The 21,389-nt window shown below is 41.3% G+C and overlaps 1 protein-coding gene across 2 annotated transcripts; it reads left to right on the top strand.

The window, feature by feature from the left end:
- Positions 1 to 364: 364 nt before the first annotated feature.
- MED7 (mediator complex subunit 7) lies at positions 365 to 15,585 on the top strand. Of its 2 annotated transcripts, none has more exons than XM_045791990.2 (2): positions 365 to 442; positions 12,880 to 15,585. In XM_045791990.2, the coding sequence occupies exon 2, from the start codon at positions 12,897 to 12,899 to the stop codon at positions 13,593 to 13,595; it is 699 nt and encodes a 232-aa protein (XP_045647946.1). In that variant the 5' UTR covers positions 365 to 442; positions 12,880 to 12,896; the 3' UTR covers positions 13,596 to 15,585. The 2 variants fall into 2 exon arrangements, with proteins under 2 accessions (XP_045647946.1, XP_087723954.1); XM_087867828.1 differs by lacking the exon at positions 365 to 442 and adding an exon at positions 471 to 547.
- The last annotated feature ends 5,804 nt before the right edge of the window (positions 15,586 to 21,389 follow it).

Consider the following 21,389-nt stretch of genomic DNA (forward strand, 5'->3'; position numbering starts at 1 on the left):
CGAAGGCAGAGGCTCAACCGCTGTGCCACCCAGGCGCCCCTTAATGTTATTTTTGACAGTGGGATTAGAGTAGATGTAGTTTAAAAACTCTGCTTATATGTGTTTTCTAACTTTCATGTAAAGCATATGGATGCCTTGTTTAATTTTAGGCGTTAAAAAACAAGAAAAAAAAAGGAGTGACGCTATCAGCCGCTACTTTTACTGATAGAAGTACTAATACACGTCCCCACTTCCAATCTCGCAAACAACTGCCTAAAGAAGGAGATATGCGCAGGCGCAATAGCGAGCTATTGGTTGGAGGCGGGACTAGAGCCTCGGCTAAAAGACAGCTCTTTCAGCCAATCAAAGGACAGCTTCAGGGGCTTCTTCCTGGAGGAGGCGGCCGGAAGTAGGATTTCGATTGCGGAGGCGAAGGCGGCTCCAGTGTAAACCCTGAGCTGAGGTGAGTGGGCGGCGACGGCTTGGGGCTTCGTTCCGCGTGCATTTCTCCTTCCGGACCCCGCGGCTTCCTCAGGGCGGGCTAGGAATGGGGGAGCCCTGGCATGGGGTATGCTCTCTCACCTTCCTGTCGCGCAACCCTTGGAGGTTGCGGCCTCGCTACTGCTCGTGGGGCGCCGGGTGGAAGGTGCTCTCGGCGCGGCGGGCTCGGGGCTTCCTCCGTCTTGGGGGGCCGAGTCGATCGCAGGTTGGGAGACCTGAGTTCTAGTCCCGCGCCGCTGGTTTCCTAAGCTGTGTGGTCTTGGCGAGTCCTTTAGCCTCCGGCCTTTGTCAACTGAGAATGACCATCCCTGCCATCCCTCCCCGGGGAGCGATCCTGAAATCGGCTGAGTTAGTGGGGGTGCAGGAAGCCGGCTGATCCCAAGCCTAATGGTCATATTCATCTGTAAAGTTAAAAGCTGCCTTCTACCGGCCCCATTCACCGTAGACGAAACGAATCAGGTGTCTGGGGGCGGGACCCTGGAATACCTTCTTTTTGGTTAAGTCCCTAGCTTGGAACAAACAGTATAGAAGGTGGATCTTGAGTCAGATAACCGTTTGTAGCGCTTGGCTCTGGTACTGAAGACTTAAGATTTTGGAAAATTTCATGCTAGAGAAGTGATAGAGAAATAAACGTAAGTTGTGTAATATGACAAGTTCCTTTTGTACAGTTAAGATTCATAGATTACTGATACAAGAGAGCTTGTACTGTGTAACGAAAAAGACCCAGGATAAGAATTCTTGCTGTGCTTTTTACTAGCCATTTGATCGGGTGCAAAACGCTTCACCTTTTTGAGACTCGGGAGCTTCCTCTCTAAAATGAAATTGACAGTAGTATTTAACTCATAGAACTTATAGGAAGACTGAGAGGATTTAAAACGTACCTGTCACGGAGTTGGCCTTTGGAGTTGGCCTTTGGAAAACGGCAGCTCGAATAGAGGAATGCCCATAAGTGTTGGGAAGCCCAAAACAGGATGCCCAACTAAAAATGCTTGAGTGAGTTGAAACTTGGGGTGTCTAAAATCGCTTTTGAAGTACCAGATCAGTGCTAATTCTCGGATTTTGGTAGTAATGTGGTTATAAGGGAACATTCTTATTTTGGGGGAGACCAATAAAACAAGTGAGGGAAAACGTTAACATTTGGAGAATCTGGATGAAGAATATGGAATGTTCTTTGTACTTTTCATTCAACTTTCTATAAATCTGAATTTATGTTAAAAAGTTGATTATCACTATTTGCAGCTATCCTGTGTTATAAATTAGTGAAACAGGACACGGTGTTTATAACCCCGGCCCCATGAAGTTTTACCCCTTTTTCCTTAAGGGTTGCATTATATTATATATACATATTCTATCCACTCATCCTGATGTCATGGATTATTTCCGACTTTTCCTATTCTTTTCAAACATTGCTGCATTAAACACCCTTAATACAGATTTTTATGTACGTACAGATTTTTATGTACTTGTGATGTAGGAAAGATGTTACAATTTGAAGCTGTGGCTGCTGCTGCCTGCCACCCCAGGATTATGTGGAGCAAGTGATTTTCTACCTTGGGGTTGGGAGAAGTAAAGATAAGGGGAGTTGCAAAAGGACTTTAATATGTTAAAGTCTCGCAGGATCCTGGAGGAATGTTAAAATCTGCCTATCTCAAGTATTTGCGAATGGGCTGCAGGTTGTAAGGAGATTTAATTTTATCTACATTCCTTCTGCCTTTGTTTCCCACATCACTTTCTTTCATTTTTTTGTTCAGAATGCCATCCCAGTTTTAGAATCAGGCTTTTAGCTATTCTGGTCCTGTAGGGAAACCGGTTGGGGTGGAAAGGACCCACTTACCTCAGTTCTCACAGAAGCCATCATCACAACCACCCCTACAACACTCTTGGATAGTGGGCCAGTACCACCCAAGAGAATATGGGAGAATTCTCACACACAGCTGACAGGAAAGGAAACAAATATATATTTGGAATTTAATTTGCAGTATCAAAATTCTAAATGCTGATATTCTTTGAACCAACAATTCTACTTCTAGAAATTTATCCTGTAAAAATATTGGTACAAGCGATGTGGGAAACAAAGGCAGAAGAAAAATTATTAAATTTCCTTACTACCTACAGCCCGTAAAAAAGTCCTTGAAACAGGCAGAGTGACATTCCTCTAGGAACTCAGTGGCCTTGATGTTAGTACTTCTCTAAGGGAGTAGCTCAACCCTCAGGATCTTGTGAGTCTACTTTAACATAAAAATTCTGTTGGAAACTTCCTTTGTCCCTGTGCCCCAAATACATGTTAGCAATCATCCCCCAAGTATATGACCCACTTATATACATCTGAAGGGTCTCATGACTGAGTCTTTACTAACCAGTAATGACCTTTCCTAACAATAGCTGGACCTCTCAGGATCTTGGAAACCTTGTTCCCTGGGAGGCTTAGACTGTCGCTAACTGCCTCTCAACTTGAAAGTATTTAATGGGTCACTCCTCAGGACCCTAGTGCCCCTCTTTCTGCCCACTCGTCTGTCCCTGTGCTTTAATAAAACCACCGTTTTGCACCGAAGACGTCTCAAGAATTCCTTCTTGGCCTTCGGCCACCAAACCTCACCAAGAACATTCCAAAAGAACTACGTCAAAGGGATAGTGTGACCTCTGCTGGAATCCAGTGCCTGTTACATAGAAGGTGTTTTAATATTTGTTGAATAATGGAATATTTGAAATCTTGATAGTCTGTTAGATGAAAAGCATACTTTTTAGAAATTTGCTTTTATAAGTGTATCAATCTGAATATTTTCCTGCCTTCATTCAGCGTATGCATTTTCCTTGTCCTCTTTTTTTTGGACAGGTTTTAAAAAATAGAGGTTAAAAAAAACACACCTCATCCAGGGGGCCTTTATTGAGGATCTTCTAGGTGTTGAGATGCTGCAGGTGGAGTTGTGTACAAGACAGGCAGTTCCTGAAGTCCTAGTGCTTTCCTTCTGGTGGGGGTGGAGTCAGAAAATGTTTTTTAAAAGTCAAAGTAGAATTTCTAGTATTTGCTCTTGGTTAGCTTGCAAGCATTTTTCTCCCAGAAGAATGGGACTGTCTTTTAATTTTGCTTATGATACATTTTCCTACTGGAATTTTTAGATTTATTTTTGGTAGTTAGATTTGTTGGTCTTTTGTAGTATTCTTAAAACTTGGTATTAGTTACTTTTTGGCTGTTTCCCTTGATAGGTTGTAAGTAACACTAGGATGGAGGGGGTGTTTTTTGTTTATCCTTGAAAGATAGTATAGTGTAGTGTTTGAGATCTTTAGGCTCTGGATCCTTTACTACTTAATCTGTGACTTTATGCAAGTGGTTCAACCTTTCTGAGCCACAGTTGTTTCATCTCCAAAATGGAAAGAGCAGATTTTCTCACAGCCCTGAGAAAAGTAAAATGTCTAGCACATAGTATGTACTCAGATATTATCTGTTGTCAAAATCATCATCCCTGGATGCTCATTGTCCTATATTAAACAATAAACAATCAGAAGAGTGAATACACATGAAGGGTGTTTATACCTATTTCCAAATTCCATTGATTTCCAAATTCCCTCTTGAAATGGATGAAGCTGCTCAACAAATATGAAGCCTCCATGTGCAAGGTTGTGGACCTAGAACTATGATACAGAGTTCTTCCCCTCATGGAGCTTATGATCTGGTCAGGAAGAGAAATCAGATACTGGTTCAGAGACTAAAAGAAGGAAGGTAGGATCTGTTTTTGATGCCAGATCAACTAAGTTACTTCTTTAGAGGTGACATTTTAAGCTACTGCCTGAAGCAGGAAAAAAACATGGAAAGACCCAAAGGCAGAAGAAGTGGGTATAGTTAATAGTGTGGAGATACTAGATTAAAGACAGTTTTGCTAGGATATAATGAAACAAGGAATGTGGGATGAAAATAATTATGCTGGCTATTATTTGGAAGAACTGTAGTGAAAGCAAAAAGCAAAATGGTTTCCTGGGGAAACCATTATATTCCTGGCAAGAAGAAATGGTGGCTTGGTCAGAATTGATGTACTTGAGATGGTGAAGGTGTGGAGTCAACAGGACTTGATAAATTTGTGATGATAGGGAGGAGAGGAGGTAGTTCTTGGGGGGGCGGGGGTCTGAATGCTATATGAGCTATCCAGAAGGAGTTAAGACAGTCTGGATTGGAGGTAGAAAGTACAGAGTCATAAACATAGAACAGGGTTTCTCCACTTTGGCAAATTTTGTTGACACTTGGGGCTGAATAATTCTTTTTTGGGGACTGTCACTTGCATTGTGTTTAGCAGCATCCCTAGCCTTTACCCATCAAATGCCAGTAGCACCCCAGCCCCCAGCTGTGACAAGTAAAAATATCTCCGGACCTTGCCATATGTCTCCTAGTGGACAAAATTGCCCTTGGTTGAGAACACTGGTAGAAATGGTGTTTTATAAAAGCCATGGAATTGACTGATACCACCCAAGGGAAAATAAAAAGCAGAGGTCTAAAACTGTTGGCCCATAGACCACAAAGACTGTTGTAGATAAGTTCTTCTTGACCCCACAGAACTTGACGATTTCTGGAATTAATTACCTGTATTTAAAAGTTGAGAGATTCTGCATGAAATCTGGATTTTTGCCCTCTTTTAAGAAATCAAGAAACTGAGGAATAATGAGTGTTCTTTCCCACATGAATGCTAATGGCTGGAGGTTTTGAGTCGTAATTCATATGAATCCCTGCCCCAGAGTATTTGACTGTTTATGTTGCCTGCCTTTCCCCTTTGGCACTTGAGTTTGTGATTCCCAGTTTAGAGTGAGAAGAGGACCGCAGAACAACCCTCTGAGACAGGTAAGTATTAAAATTTGGGTAGAAGAGTGGCAGTAGAGGATATGGAGAGGGAGTGGCCAGTGAGGTAGGAGGAAAACCTAAACGGAGGCTCACAGAAGCTGAGGGAGAAGGGACGTGTGTTGAAAAAGAAGAAAATACTGCTAAAAGATTGAATAAAATCACCTTAGAAAAATACCCATTGGATTTGCTGGTGTGGTGATTGTTGATGACCTTGATGAGCAGTTTTGTGGAGTTAAGAGGTTGAGGCCAAATTGGATAATGACAAAAATGAATATACAGAAGCAGTGACTTACGAGTTGGTAAAGTTATAGTAGATCATGATGCCTTTTGACTACTGCCTCATGGGTTCTCAGCAGCACCCTGTTCACCATTGTGGCTTGGCAGAACCTCAGGGCTGCTCTTGTTCCCCTTAGTACCTCACAAATCCAAGTGTAAAACTGCCTCCGGTGTACTATTTGTCATCTTTGGTGTTGAATGATGGTGTCATACCTTGAAAATCTGGGAAGAGCAGTTTAAATGGCACTCAGGATCTTCTCATTTTATCATCTACCTAAGCTTAAAATGGAACCTCTGTTTAGAGCTTATGTGGCCATAGGGATACATTTGGGTTTGAAATTCTGCAGTCGATATAAAAAAGTTAACGTGTCCATAAAATGTAGTGTACATTGCAAGGAAAAAGGTATGGAATTAGGCCATCATTTCATCAAAGAAGTTCAGGTGATACCAGCTATCTGAAATACAGCAGTGTTAATGTTATAAGTAAGTGTTTGCTTTTGGAAATCAACCTATGATATAAAACAAGTGATTGTGATATGAGATGGTGAGATAGCATGTGTGATGCTGTAGAGAGGGGTAGAGAAATGACGTAACTGGTGAGGGGTGTGGGATCCAGATTTTATTTATAGATGAAAGTATATGACATACATATTTTTTGTGTGTGCCAATGAAAGTCTTTTTTTTTTTTTTAATGATTTTTTATTATATTATGTTAGTCACCATACAGTACATCCCCGGTTTTCGATGTAAGGCTCGATGATTCATTAGTTGTGAATAACACCCAGTGCACCATGCAATATGTGCCCTCCTTACTACCCATCACCGGTCTATCCCATTCCCCCACCCCCCTCCCCTCTGTAGCCCTCAGTTTGTTTCTCATAGTCCATAGTCTCTCATGTTTCATTCCCCCTTCTGATTACCCCCCCTTTCTTTATCCCTTTCTTCCCCTACTGATCATTCTAGTTCTTATGTTCCATAGATGAGAGAAATCATATGATAGTTGTCTTTCTCTGCTTGACTTATTTCACTAAGCATTATCTCCTCCAGTGCCGTCCATGTTGTAGCAAATGTTGAGAACTCATTCTTTCTGATTGCTGAGTAATATTCCATTGTATATATGGACCACAACTTCTTAATCCAGTCATCTGTTGCAGGGCATCTCGGCTCCTTCCACGATTTAGCTATTGTGGACATTGCTGCTATGAACATTGGGGTGCATATAGCCCTTCTCTTCACTACGTCTGTATCTTTGGGGTAAACACCCAGTAGTGCAATGGCTGGATCATAGGGTAGCTCAATTTTTAACTTTTTAAGGGACCTCCACACGGTTTTCCAGAGTGGCTGTACCAACTTGCATTCCCACCAACAATGTAGGAGGGATCCCCTTTCTCCACATCCTCTCCAACAATTGTTGTTTCTTGCCTTGTCTATTTTTGCCATTCTAACTGGCGTAAGGTGGTATCTCAGTGTGGTTTTGATTTGAATTTCCTTGATGGCTAATGATTTTGAACATTTTTTCATGTGTCTGTTAGCCATTTGTATGTCTTCATTGGAAAAGTGTCTGTTCATATCTTCTGCCCATTTTTTGATTTGTTTATTTGTTTCTCGTGTATTGAGTTTGAGAAGTTCTTTGTAGATCTTGGATACCAGTCCTTTATCTGTAGTGTCATTTGCAAATATCTTCTCCCATTCCGTGGGCTGCCTCTTAGTTTTTCTGACTGTTTCCTTGGCTGTGCAGAAACTTTTAATCTTGATGAAGTCCCATAAATTCATTTTGTCTTTTGTTTCTCTTGCCTTTGGGGATGTATCATGAAAAAGGTTGCTTTGGCCGATGTCGTAGAGGTTGCTGCCTATGTTCTCCTCTAGAATTTTGATGGATTCCTGTCTCACATCGAGGTCTTTCATCCATTTGGAGTTTATTTTTGTGTATGGTGTGAGATAGTGGTCAAGTTTCATTCTTTTGCATGTAGCTGTCCAATTTTCCCAGCACCATTTATTGAAGAGACTGTCTTTTTCCCACCGGATGTTTTTTCCTGCTTTATCAAATATTAGTTGCCCAAAGAGCTGAGGGTCCATTTCTGGGCTCTCTATTCTGTTCCATTGGTCTATGTGTCTGTTTTTGTGCCAGTACCATGCTGTCTTTGTGATCACAGCTTTGTAGTACAGCTCGAAATCCGGCATTGTGATGCCCCCAGCTTTGTTTTTCCTTTTCAACAGTTCCTTGGAGATTCGGGGTCTTTTCTGGTTCCATACAAATTTAAGGACTATTTGTTCCAGTTCTTTGAAAAACGTTCTCGGTATTTTGATCGGGATAGCATTGAAAGTGTAGATTGCTCTGGGTAGCATGGACATTTTAACTATGTTAATTCTTCCGATCCATGAGCATGGAATATCTTTCCATCTTTTTATGTCTTCCTCAATGTCTTTTAAGAGTGATTTATAGTTTCTAGAATAAAGTTCCTTTACGTCTCTGGTTAAGTTAATTCCAAGGTAACGTATGGTTTTTGGTGCTATTATAAATGGGATGGATTCCCTGATTTCTCTTTCTTCGTTCTCGTTATTCGTGTACAGAAATGCAACTGATTTTTGAGCATTGATTTTGTATCCCGCCACGTTACTGAATTGCTCTATAACTTCTAATAGTTTGGGAGTGGTTTCTTTTGGGTTTTCCATATAGAGTATCATGTCATCTGCGAAGAGAGACATTTTGACTTCTTCTTTGCCGATTTGAATACCTTTGATCCCTTTTTGTTGTCTGATTGCTGTTGCAAGGACTTCTAGTACTATGTTGAATAATAGTGGCGAGAGTGGGCATCCTTGTCGTGTTCCTGATCTTAAGGGAAAGGCTTCCAGCTTTTCCCCATTGAGAATAATATTTGCAGTAGGCTTTTCATAGATGGCTTTTATGAGATTGAGAAATGTACCTTCTATTCCTACACTCTGAAGGGTTTTAATCAGGAAAGGATGCTGTATTTTGTCAAATGCTTTTTCGGCATCGATTGAGAGGATCATATGGTTCTTGAGTCTTTTCTTGTTGATATGATGTATCACGCTGATTGATTTGCGAATATTGAACCATGCTTGCATCCCAGGTATGAATCCCACTTGATCGTGGTGGATAATCCTTTTAATGAACTGTTGGATTCTATTAGCAAGTATCTTGTTGAGGATTTTGGCGTCCATATTCATTAGGGAAATCGGTCTGTAATTCTCCTTTTTGAGGGGGTCTTTGCCTGGTTTGGGGATCAAGGTAATATTGGCCTCATAGAATGAGTTTGGTAGCTTTCCTTCTGTTTCTATTTTTTGAAATAGCTTTAGGAGAATAGGTATTATTTCTTCTTTGAATGTTTGGTAGAATTCCCCAGGAAAACCGTCCGGGCCTGGAGTTTTGTTATTTGGAAGGTTGTTTATCACTGACTCAATTTCTTCATAATTAATTGGCCTGTTTAAGAAATCAATTTCTTCCTTTTTCAATCTTGGTAGTTTATAGGTTTCCAGGAAGGATTCCATCTCTTCCAGATTGCTTAGTTTATTGGCATATAGCTGTTGATAAAAATTTCTAATAATCCTTCCAATTTCAATGGTGTTCGTCGTGACCTCTCCTTTTTCATTCATAATTTTAATAATCTGGGTCCTTTCTCTTTTCTTTTGGATAAGTCTTGCCGGTGGTCTGTCAATTTTATTGATTCTCTCCAAGAACCAGCTTCTAGTCCTGTTGATCTGCTCTACTGTACTTCTGGTTTCTGCTTGATTGATTTCAGCTTTAATTTTGGTCAACTGCTTCCTTGTGCGTGGATTAGGCCTGTCCCTCTGTTGCTGTTCCAGCTTCTTGAGGTGAGAATATAAAAACTGCATTTTAGATTTTTCTATTCTTTTGAGTGAGGCTTGGATGGCTATGTATTTCCCCCTTAGGACTGCCTTTGCAGTATCCCATAGATTTTGGACTGTTGTATTTTCATTCTCATTGGTCTCCATAAATTGTTTAATTTGATTTTTGATTTCCTGGTTTATCGAGTCATTCCTGAGCAGGATGGTTCTTAGTCTCCAAGTGTTTGAGTTTCTTCCAAATTTTTCCTTGTGGTTGAGTTCCAATTTCAGAGCGTTGTGGTCTGAGAATATGCAGGGGATAATTTCAATCTTTTGGTATCGGCTGAGACCTGTTTTGTGTCCCAGAACATGGTCTATTCTTGAAAATGTTCCATGGGCATTAGAATAGAATGAGTATTCTTTGGTTCTGGGGTGTAGTGTTCTATATATATCTAAGAGGTCCAACTCGTCGAGTATGGCATTCAAAGCCTTTGATTCTTTGCTTAGTTTTTGCCAGGGTGTTCTATTTCTGAGAGTGGAGTGTTGAGGTCCCCTACTATTAATGTATTTTTATCTATATGTCTCTTTATTCTGGTTAAGAGTTGGCTTGTGTATCTTGCTGCTCCCCTGTTGGGGGCATATATATTTATAATTGTCATATCCACTTGTTGAATACTTCCTTTAAGAATAATATAGTGCCCTTCTGCATCTCTAACTATAGTCTGTAGTTTAAAATCCAATTTATCTGATATGAGAATTGCTACCCCAGCTTTCTTTTGAGGTCCATTTGCGTGAAAGATGGTACTCCATCCCCTTACTCTCAGTCTGAATGCATCTTTGGGTTCGAAATGAGTCTCTTGTAGACAGCAAATGGATGGGTCATTTCTTTTTATCCAGTCTGCAACCCTGTGGTGTTAAAGCAAGAATTTAAACCATTAATGTTCAGGCTGAGTACTGAGAGATATGCTTTTAATTCTGCCATGTTGTCAGTAAAGTCTTTGTTTGTATTGGCTGTGACTTTCTGTTTTGTATCACTCTTGGGGCCTTTTTACTTTTATAGAACCCCCCGTAATACCTCCTGTAGGGCTGGTTTCGTGGTTACGAAATTGGCTAGTGACTGTCGATTCTGAAATGTCTTTATTTCTCCATCAATTCTGAATGACAGCCTTGCTGGATAAAGGATCCTTGGCTGCATGTTTTTCTCTGAAAGAGCTTTAAAAATGCTCCCCCAACCCTTTCTCTCATTCCAGGTCTGTGTAGACAGGTCTGACGTAATTCTGATGCCTTTGCCTTGGTACGTGAGAAATTTCTTTGCCCTGGCCGCTTTCAATACTGTATCCTTGGATCTCATATTTGCGAGTTGCACTATGACGTGACGTGGTGTAGGTCTGTCATGGTTGAGCTTGGGAGGGGTCCTCTCTGCCTCTTGGACACGAATTTTTGTTTCCCTTGCTAGATTAGGGAAGTTTTCAGCTACAATTTGTTCAAATATCTCTTCTAGACCTCTGTTTTTCTCCACCCCCTTGGGGATGCCGATGATTCTAACATTGGATCGTTTCGTTGAGTCAGTAATCTCCCGTAGCCAACATTCGTGGGCGTGGATTTTTTTAAGACCATCTTCTATTTTTATTTTTTCCTCTATTAACCCATCCTCCAATTCACTAACCCTTTCCTCTGCTTCCGTGACCCTGGCCGTCAGAGCCTCTAGTTTTGCCTGCATTTGGCTCATAGAATTTTTAATTTCTGTCAAATACGCTCTCATTTCCGCCCTTAGGGATTCTATATTCTCAGTAATATTTTCCTGAATACTTTTTTCAAGTCTACTCATTATCTTGACCATTGTTACTCTGAATTCCATTTCTGATAATTTGGTTACATCCATATCCGTTACTTCTGTGGCAGAGGCCACTGACTCACTGTCTTTTCTTTGCTGGGGGGGCTTCTCCTTCTTGTCATTTTAATGAGGGGAGGTTGCGGGGTTGTCCAGAGCCCAAAATTATTGACTGGGTCCCAGGCCGTGCCCCTTGTTTTATAGGGATCTTAGAGATGTGGGCTTCTTCTTTAAAGATTTTATTTATTTACTTATCTGAGAGAGGGAGACAGACAGTCAGCAAGAACGGAACAGAAGCAGGGGAGTGAGAGAGGAAGAAGCAGGCTCCCAGCGGAGGAGCCCGATGAGGGACTCCTTTCCGGAACGCTGGGATCACGCCCTAAGCCGGAGACAGGCGCTCAATGACTGCGCCACCCAGGCGCCCGGGTTGTGGGCTTCTTGATTTTTCAGCCTGCCTTCTGGGGGAGGGGCCTGCCGCGCCGATACTCAGGCAACCCTGTTTGGGTAGAGTCTCCGTGTCCCCTGCGAGGGAGGATGGGGATGGGCACTCTCTGAGCCGGTATTTCCAGGCTTTTGTTCTCTGGCGGCTTTCCCTGGCGGCCGGCTATGCCTCTTCTGAGAGAGCAGCAGAGGCTGCATTGTCACAGAACAGAGGGATTGCGGCCCGTTCTCCACTGATGCTCTGGCCACTTTAACTCTATTACTGTTGGTGCTGCTCAACCCTGCAGCGTCCCGGGATGTGTGCACCAACTCAGCGACCCTGCCCTCACTTCCAGGGCCGGCGCGTCTCTGTCCTTTGTGTTTCTAATGCCGCCAGCCACCGGCCGCCCCGCGCGCTCCCGGATCTCCCGGTCTCAGTCTATGCCCGGTGAGCACACCTCGATTCCGGAGTTTCGGGAGAAGCCTGGTGGCGCGCGCACCCGGTTCAGGGTCTCAGTCTGCTGTTTCGTGGGTGCCGACCGCGAGTCTGCCCGCTCCCCCGTGCAGGTGGCCCGCCAGCCGCCAGCCTCCCCGCGCGCGCTCCGGGAGTTCCCGGTCTCAGTCTGGATCCCGTGAGCACACCGGGATTCCGGTGTTCCGGGAGATGCCTGGTGGCGCGCGTTCACGGCTCACCGGTCTCAGTCCGCTCTCTCGCGGGTGCCCTCTGTGAGTCCGCCCGCTCCCCCGTGCAGGTGGCTGCCGCTTCCCGGCGCCCAAACGCGGCGGCTCCCTCCCCCTTCCGTTTATCTTCCGATATCCGTGCACGGTTTACAGCTCCCCTCTTCGTACCTCAATACTCAGCGCTGGAGATGTTCATTTGTAGAGATCCAGATGCATCATCCTGCGTCTCAGGCTGATTCCGTGGTTATATAGGCTGGTCTGGTACCTATCCAGCTCGACTCAGGGGACCGGCTGAAAAAGGGGTCCCCTACTCCTCCGCCATCTTAACTCTCTCTCTCGCCAATGAAAGTCTTAAGCAGAGAAGGAGAAATAGTTGGATGATTGAAGATATGCTAATTAGAAAAAGATGACAGCCTTTCCATGTTGTTTTAGAAACTGAGGAGATCATTTTGTCCTGGGCCCCAAACTGCCAAGGAAAAAAGGAAAATATTGTCTGTAGTACCCAGTGTGACAGGTTTGTTTTGTAGCTCTACTATAAATCTTTTTTTTATTTCCATAGGTTCTTGATCTTCCGCTATGGGTGAACCACAACAAGTGAGTGCTCTTCCACCACCTCCAATGCAGTACATCAAGGAATATACAGACGAAAATATTCAGGAAGGCCTGGCTCCCAAGCCTCCACCTCCAATAAAAGACAGTTATATGATGTTTGGCAATCAGTTCCAATGTGATGATCTTATCATCCGCCCTTTAGAAAGTCAGGGCATCGAACGGCTTCATCCTATGCAGTTTGATCACAAGAAGGAACTGAGAAAACTCAATATGTCTATTCTTATTAATTTCTTAGACCTCTTAGATATCTTGATAAGGAGCCCTGGGAGTATAAAACGAGAAGAGAAACTAGAAGATCTTAAACTGCTTTTTGTACATGTGCATCATCTCATAAATGAGTACCGACCCCACCAAGCAAGAGAGACGTTGAGAGTCATGATGGAGGTGCAGAAACGTCAACGCCTTGAAACAGCTGAGCGGTTTCAGAAGCATCTGGAACGAGTCATTGAGATGATTCAGAATTGCTTGGCTTCTTTGCCTGATGATTTGCCCCATTCAGAGGCAGGGATGAGAGTAAAAACTGAACCAATGGATGCTGATAGCAACAATTGTACTGGACAGAATGAACAGCAAAGAGAAAATTCAGGTCATAGGAGAGACCAGATTATAGAGAAAGATGCAGCCTTGTGTGTCCTAATTGATGAAATGAATGAAAGACCATGAAGGAAGTTCCTTTTTCTTTTTGCTTTTCTCTTTTCCTTTCCAGTAAATGGCATATATTTGTTAATTTGCTCTTGGAAAGTCGAGAGAAAACTAGAAGTCATGTGAATGGCTTGACTTCAATTACGAAATGTCACAGGCACTGTATGGCAAGCAGAGGCAAATGAGTATATGTGTATACACATTAAGAGTAATCACCTTAAAAGGAAAGTGCTGCAGTGTGAAACATTCTTGGATTTGGAGTTGCAGAAAACGTTGAAGATACCCTCAGTAATAGCGAGCTTTCATCTTTGAAAAGTAGATTTGTCATTTGCTTTAAGAATGATAGATAAATAAAGGATATCAAGCTGTATAAATGTGAAATTATAAAATCTTTAGATTTATTTTAGTTAAAAATTCACTTGATCTCTAAAAATGTAGTATAACGTGTTAAAAGAGAGGAACCCCATAGAGTTATAAAACAGCAGTTTTATTTTTCCTCTTCACTGCTTCTGTAAACACACTGTCTCAGCTTCTTGTTCCTACCCTGGATAGGTCTATTAACTTTTTTCCAGTCTCTCAGATAATAAATCCTTTGATCACTTTTTGTTACATTCATTTTAGTAAAATGTCTATGTAATTAGCTGTACGTTTCGTTTAATGCTATACTCAGACTTGCTAAGGCTGGAAGTCTGCAATGGGATGTAATGGATTGGCAACAGAGACCGTTGGTTTGTGTACTGGAGATGCTTGTTCCCCTGAGAGAGAGCTGCCATGCCAGGGTCTACATTTTTTCACTCTTCTTGGGTCTACATTCAGCCATGGAACTAAGTTCTTAGCAGTGGAATATGGGTGCAAAAATTCAGGCCTCTTCCATAACAATTTCTTGACGTTTTCCTCCATTTTCTTCTCAGCTGCTGGTTGGATGGCCACACCTGGGATAACCTTGGAAGCCACTTGAAGATGGTAAAGGTTCAGTCAGTGGGGTCTTTGAATGAGGACTAGGCCCTCCATTTATTAGCCACCCATCCACCCTTGCTGATTTGACTATGTGGGCAGGAAGTCAGCTTGTTTTTGAGCACTGACAGTTTATTTCTACACCTTCTTTCCTGCCATCTATCCTCTCTTCCACCAGGGTCTTGGTGGAGAATGTACTTTCTGTTTGAAGTTCTCTGCTGGTCTTTCCCTTTGTATAGGCCAGTGGTTCTCAGAGTGTTGTCCAGCAGCATTAGCATTGCCCGGGGACTTGTTCGAAATGCAGATTCCCAGACCTCGCCCTAGACCTACTAAATCAAACTCTGCGGGTGGGGCCCAACAAGCTGTGGTTTAAAAAGCTCTCAGGTTCTGATGCAAGTTCAAGATTAAGAATCACTGATAAGGGGCTCCTGGGTGGCTCAGTAGGTTAAGCAGCTGCCTTCAGCTCAGGTCATGATCCCTGGGTCCCAGGATCAAGCCCTGAATCTGGCTCCCTGCTCGATGGGCAGCTTGCTTCTCCCTCTCCACCACTTGTGCTCTCCTATACTCTGTCTCTCTCTCTCAAATAAAATCTTTTAAAAAAAAATCACTTATAAGGGGGCCCTGGTTGACGTAGTCGGTTAAGCATTTGCCTTTGGCTCAACTCATGATCTCAGGGTCCTGCATCAGGTTCCCTGCTCAGTGGGGAGTCTGCTCCCTCTCCCTCTGCTGCTCTCCCTGCTTGTGCTCTCTTGTTCGCGTTCCCTCTCTCAAATAAATAAAATCTTTAAAAAAAAAAATCACTGATAAAAGTAGTACTTTTTCCAGATATCTATTTTTAAATCTTCCCCCAGTTCTTTGTTCCCAGTATACCACCCTTCAGGATTTGCTCTGTTGAGGTTTCTAGTCCTAAAGCTGGCAAAGTCCAGTTTAATGTGGCCACAGGCTTATTCTGTATGTGAAACATTCATGCATCCTTTTCTTTTAAAATCTCAGGAGTGTAGACTGTTGCCAAGTAGATACCTCTCTATTAGGCAGCTAGTTGGCCAATTTTTTTTTTCTGTATGTGTTTGATACAGATTTTCTGACACAGGGACCACAGTCCAGGCCCTCAAGATTAAATTGGAGGGGGAGAGGAGCCCCACATCTGCTTGCGGAGGAGCAGCTGGATGTTACATAACACTTAAGCAAATCTCCAAAGAAATCTTGTCTTTGGCTTCAACCATTTTATAACTTGGAGGATGTTGGGCAAGGAGGTACTAAACCAGTTTTGGGCTGCTTTGAATTCTGGAAAAAGCTAAATAAGTCACATAAGAGTCACAACATCATTTGTATGAGTGAGTGTGTGTGTGTGTGTGTGTGTGTGTGTGTGTAGGGAGTATTAGGAGTTAAAATTCCACGAGTAATCTTAAATTCTGACTTCGGGAGGATCTGATCTTGGAGGTCTGGGTGGCACTTGACCAAAACTAAATACAGTTCTAATGTGAACTGTAATTAGAATGAGATTGGGAACACTAGTGGTCTGATAGTTGTTACAAGTTTAAAAGTTACAGTCTTTTAATCTTGTGAAGGTCAAAATACATCTCTGCCTAGTGGAATCTCTGGAACAGTCTGGTACCTCCTGAAATTACTGATTCCCAGACCACAGAGATTCTGACTTCATTGTTCTGGAGTGGCGCTTTGGCGCTGGTTTTAAGAAATCTCTAGATGGCTTGACTGTTAGTGGGTAGATTGTATTAGTACACTCTGCTCAACCTAGTTGAAGCAAAAATTTTCAAAAAAATTTGAAAAGAAAACTATCCTGTTGCAGGATTGATGGATAAATTGAACATCCAAACTATGAAGAGGAGTAGTAGGATTTCCAGGGCAACTGGGACTCAAACTCCATTCAGATCCCTTCTGTTTCTCTTGTCTGGTTTCTTTCTGTTTGTTCCATTCTCTTTACAAACCTGCTTTTTTGTGCATGGATGGAGAACATGGCTGCTAGCAGTTCCCAGGTGTTAAGTCTTTGTGCCCCATTGTTGGAAAAAAAGGAAGACTAATTAACCAGCCCAGAGGTGGAATTGGGGGTGGTATTTCTGATTCCAGCTGGGCCAATCAGTTGGGTCCTGAATCCTGTAAGAATTTGGCAGTCCCCCAAATGTCCATGTATTTGAGAAGGTAGTCTACCTCTCAGGAAAGGAGGTGCTGAGTTGATCATATTGTAAAATTGAGCACATGTAAATTTTAGATAAAAATAAACAGGTTGTGCTTATTTATATTCCCAAACTCCCCACCATCACTGTTCATTTATTAAAGTATTCATTTAGTGAAGAGTGTGGTCCTCTGCCTGACACTATCTAGTTACCATGGAAATGGAGAGTGGGGAGGAAAATGGAAGAAAGATAAACAAGAAAACAAATGAATTAGTTTTTGAAGGTCTGAGTTTGTGTCTTAACTATCCAGCCATTGCAACAGTCAGAAGAATCTTGCTTCTAATTTTATTCCTATTACCTGCTCAGAATTCCTTGTCCACATTATCTTTTCAAGTTATGTTTACATGTTCACATTTGTTATGGGTTTTGGAAGGGAGCTTCATTTGTTTTGTGCTGTATTTCAAAGAAAAGGCCTGTGCTTGGTTCTGAGGTCGCTGAAAACTGATACAAGTGTCTCGTGAGGAAATAAAAAGCATGATTTGGGTGAGAAAGGCTATTAATGGCTGCAGCATAGGAAAGAGGTTGGAGCTAGAGAAGCAGATGGAGGGCAGATTGCAGGCATTAGATGGTCAAGGGAAGAAGTTTGCTTTATCCTAAGTAAATGGGAAATCAGTGGCGAACAGAGAGCTTTGCTAGCGCTGTTATAATCACTTTACATACGTAAATTCATTCTATCCTTACAGCATCCTGATGAAATCAGTATGACTGTTTACATCTATATTACAATGAGGAAGCAGAGGTTCAGAGAGGTTATGTAATTTACGCAAGGTCACCAAGCTAGTGAGAGGCAGAGACGGGATTGAAATCTAGTTTCAAAGCCTAAGCGCTCAACCTCCATATTTGAGCACCTTTCTACTGCATCGTTTAACTAATAAGTCATAGTGGAGCCTAGAGTGGAATCCTGTATTTTGATCCTAAAGTCCATACTCAAGACGCTACACGACACTGGGCTAAGGGAGGAGATTTGTAGATGGAAATGATAAGCTTCCTTTGAACATGTTAAGGCATTTATGTCTTAGGTATCTTGAGATACTGTGTTTATAGCTAATCTTCCTCAAAAACTGCTCTTGGTAGGTGTTGTTCCACTTTATGAAACTTGAGATTCAGTTTTGTGCCTTGCCCAGGTGGTGTATCCAAATTAGAATCTAGGTCAGAAGTTGGTAAACTTTTTCTGTAAGGAGCAGGTTAGTAAATATTTTAGGCATTGAGGACCATGAGGTCTCCGTCTCAACTACTGAACTATACTATAGTACAAAAACGGCCAGACGGTATCAGGCCAATGAGTGTAGCTGTGTTCCAATACAACTTCATAGACACTGAAACTTGATTTCAATAATTTTCACATTGTGAAATATTCTTTTGATTTTTCCCAAGCACGTAAATAATCCTTAGCTTGTGGACTGTACAAAAACAGGCAGCTGACTGGATTTGGCCCACAGGCTGTGATCTAGGTGGTTGGATTCAAAACCCTGGAGGGTGCTCACAAAACCAGTAATAACCAGAGAAATAAAAATTATAGGATTGTTGTAAGGCCTAAATGAGGTTATGGCTACAAAGCACTTAGCACAATTTCTGGTATTTAGTAAGCTATCAAAGGTCAATTAGTATCTTTCCCAGTAAGTCCTTTGTCTTCATTGGGCATTGGACTCCGAGATTGAAGACCTGTTTTCAAATTGCAATGTGAAGAATCTAACAGTAAGTGGCACTCTTATCTCAAGTTCAGAAGCTGCAGGCGTTGAGTGGGCTGGAGAAACTCAGGTGCTGCTTTTGATACTGAGCTTGTTTTTATTCAACAAGTGAGACTAGTTGCCTGTGCCTCTGGCCTGCAAGATCTTTTCTCATGGAGAGAACAGGGTGTGAATTTTTCAAAATACTTAGTATTATGGTGTGAATACAAGTCTTTTGATCAGAGTCTTTCTTTCTTGGACAAGACCTGGGGAAGACCTCGGCACTATTGGTTAGTACTGAGTGAATAATGGTGACAGATGCTTCTCACATTTGCTTAACATACATGACGAAGGTCTGGGAAGCTGCTGGTTCCCTGCCCCCCCACTCGGATTTGGAGTAAGGGAAGATAGTCAAAGGATGGGAGTCCGATGGGGAGGTGAGGCTGGGCTGACCAGGAATGCATTGTATCAACTACAAGGAAAGTTGTCTTTTGGGTCTTTACTGATTTTCTCATTCATTCATTCATTGATTTATTCAACAAACATGAAGATCTGCTATGAACACCAATCAACTGTTAAGAGCCATTCAAGGTGAAAATACTGACACAGAAAGATATTCCAGATATGATAAAAGCAAGTTTATAGCCTGTGTGTAGTCTGAGTTCATATTCGTGTCTATGTATATTCAAATTGGAAAAATAAAAATGATTTCATGGATGAAGAAAGTGAGACTCAAGAATGTAACTTGCTATACACCAAGGACACTTCAGCTAGAAAATGGCAGAATTAAAATTCAGGTTTAAAAGAAAAGAAAGAAGAAAGCATTGAGAGAAAGAGCAAAGAGAATTGGGGCTCCACTATTTATTGGCTGGGTAGCCAATTGAAACTCAATTTCCTTAACTATGGTAATTCTTATGCCCATCTCATAGGGTAGGTACTGTTAATGTTGAGAATGAAAGAGAAGACCCCTTCTAATTTTTTCTGAAACTCATTTGTCCCCAAGCAACATACACAGTTAGGTCTTGGGCTTGCTAATCATCTCTGAAGAAGTGTCTGATCTGGAAGGGCTAAGGGGTTCCCCGGGAGGCATACATGGTGCATGAGCCTGGGCTGCTTGAGGAGAGAATGATTCAAAAAAAAAAAAAAAAAAAAAGGCACAAATAATAGCAGAAATGAAAAAGGGGCATTCCTATAGATTTTAGGACAGTATGAAATAATATGAAAATATGAAATGATGAAATAATATAAAAACATTATGGAAAACTTTATACCAACAAATGTGAAAAATTAAACAAAATGGAAAATCCTTACAGAATTATCAATATTGGTTTAAGAATAGAAAACCTGAATAGGTTTCTAATGATTTTTTAAAAAATTTACCAGTAGTCAAACTCTTCTCACAAAGAAAACTTCAAGTTCAAATAGCTTTGCTGGCAAGTTCTACCAAACATTGCCAGAAAAAAGAAAAACAAAACAAGTTTATTTTATATAGACTCTTTCAGAGAATAGATAAAGAGGGAACATTCTCTTTTTATGGACTAGCATAAATAAAATACTAGCACATTCAACCGAGGCATATGTAAAAATAAAAGGTAATGTTTTATGGGCAATCTGTTTATTTTAGGAATGCAGAGTAGAAAATTAGTGTAGTCTGTCACAATAGTAGATTAAAAGAAAAGTCACCTAATCATCTCAACAGATACACAAAAGGCATTTATAAAATTTAGTATCCATTCATGAAAAGAAGAAAAAAAGTGGCTTAGATATTTAGGAACAGAAGAGAACTTTCTTAATGTAATAAACAGTAACTCCATAAAACATACAGCATAACACATACCCAAGGTGGAAGCTGAAACCTTTTCTTTAAGAGCTGGAATGAAACAGGATGCCTGCTACCAAAACTTCTGTGAAATAGAAACTAGATTTTCTCTCCAGCATGGTAAGGGGGTGGTGGGGGGGGGGGAAGTAGGATTGAAAACGAAGAAACAAAACTGTCATTATTTGCAGGAAATATGACCGTCTATATAGAAAATTCAATATAATCTACAGATAATTTATTAATAAGAGAGTTTACTGGTTGGAGGGGGGAAATCACAGTTCAAAAATGAAGTGCATTTCAGAATACCCAAAACAAACAATATAAAAACTTAAAAATAAGATACATGTAAAATAGCATCAATAATATGAAGTACCCAGGAAAAAGTCAAGGTATTAGTTAAATATCTCTATGGTGAAAATTTAAACATTTTATTAAGGGATATTAAAGAAAATCGAGATGTAAGAGATTAAAACACATTTATGGACTGGAACATTCAATATTGTAAAGAGGTCAAATTTACTCCACAAAGTGGGAGAAAAATACTGTATTTATAGCAGATTAAATCAGCAGAGGACTAGTATCCGAAATATGTAAATTACTTATAATTTATATAAATAATGATCAATTTATGATAAAAAAGCATTTGTCCCCTTAACACTCCCCAAATCCAAATGGTTCATAAACAAAAGAAAAACTGCTTATTAACCTTGTTAGTAAAGAGGAAAATGCAAATTAAAGACACAGTGAGATGCCATCATATCCTTTACCAGTTTGGAAAAAAAACCAAATCTGGTAATACTAAGTGTGGATGAGGATGTGGAATAGGAGAAATTCTTATACACTGCTGGTAGATGCTCGGGAAACAGGCATTCTCTAATAAGTTTCTCTGACCCAGTAATTTCGCTCTCAGAAGTATACTCCAGAGAAGGTTCTGTATGTGTGCACCAGGATTCGTGTACGGGAATGTCCAGGGTGGCATTGTTCATGATAATTGAAACAGAAGGCGAAGTGTTTACCTAAAATGTAGTGAACAAATAACTTGAGGCATATCCATTCCTGGAAAAGTATTCAATAGTGAAAACAAACAATCTACAGGAATACACAACAGCATGAATGAACCTCACAGATAGACCTGCTGAGTAAAAGAAATAGAACACAAAAGCTTACAGATGACAGGATGTCA

Source organism: Ursus americanus, chromosome 15 (assembly GCF_024610735.1).
Source record: "Ursus americanus isolate L20-20 chromosome 15, mUrsAme1.1.p, whole genome shotgun sequence".
Taxonomy (NCBI): Eukaryota; Metazoa; Chordata; class Mammalia; order Carnivora; family Ursidae; genus Ursus; species Ursus americanus.

Bases quoted from the DNA above. Each gene is read 5' to 3' on its own strand.
- MED7 (XM_045791990.2), top strand. From the start codon at position 12,897: ATGGGTGAACCACAACAAGTGAGTGCTCTTCCACCACCTCCAATGCAG.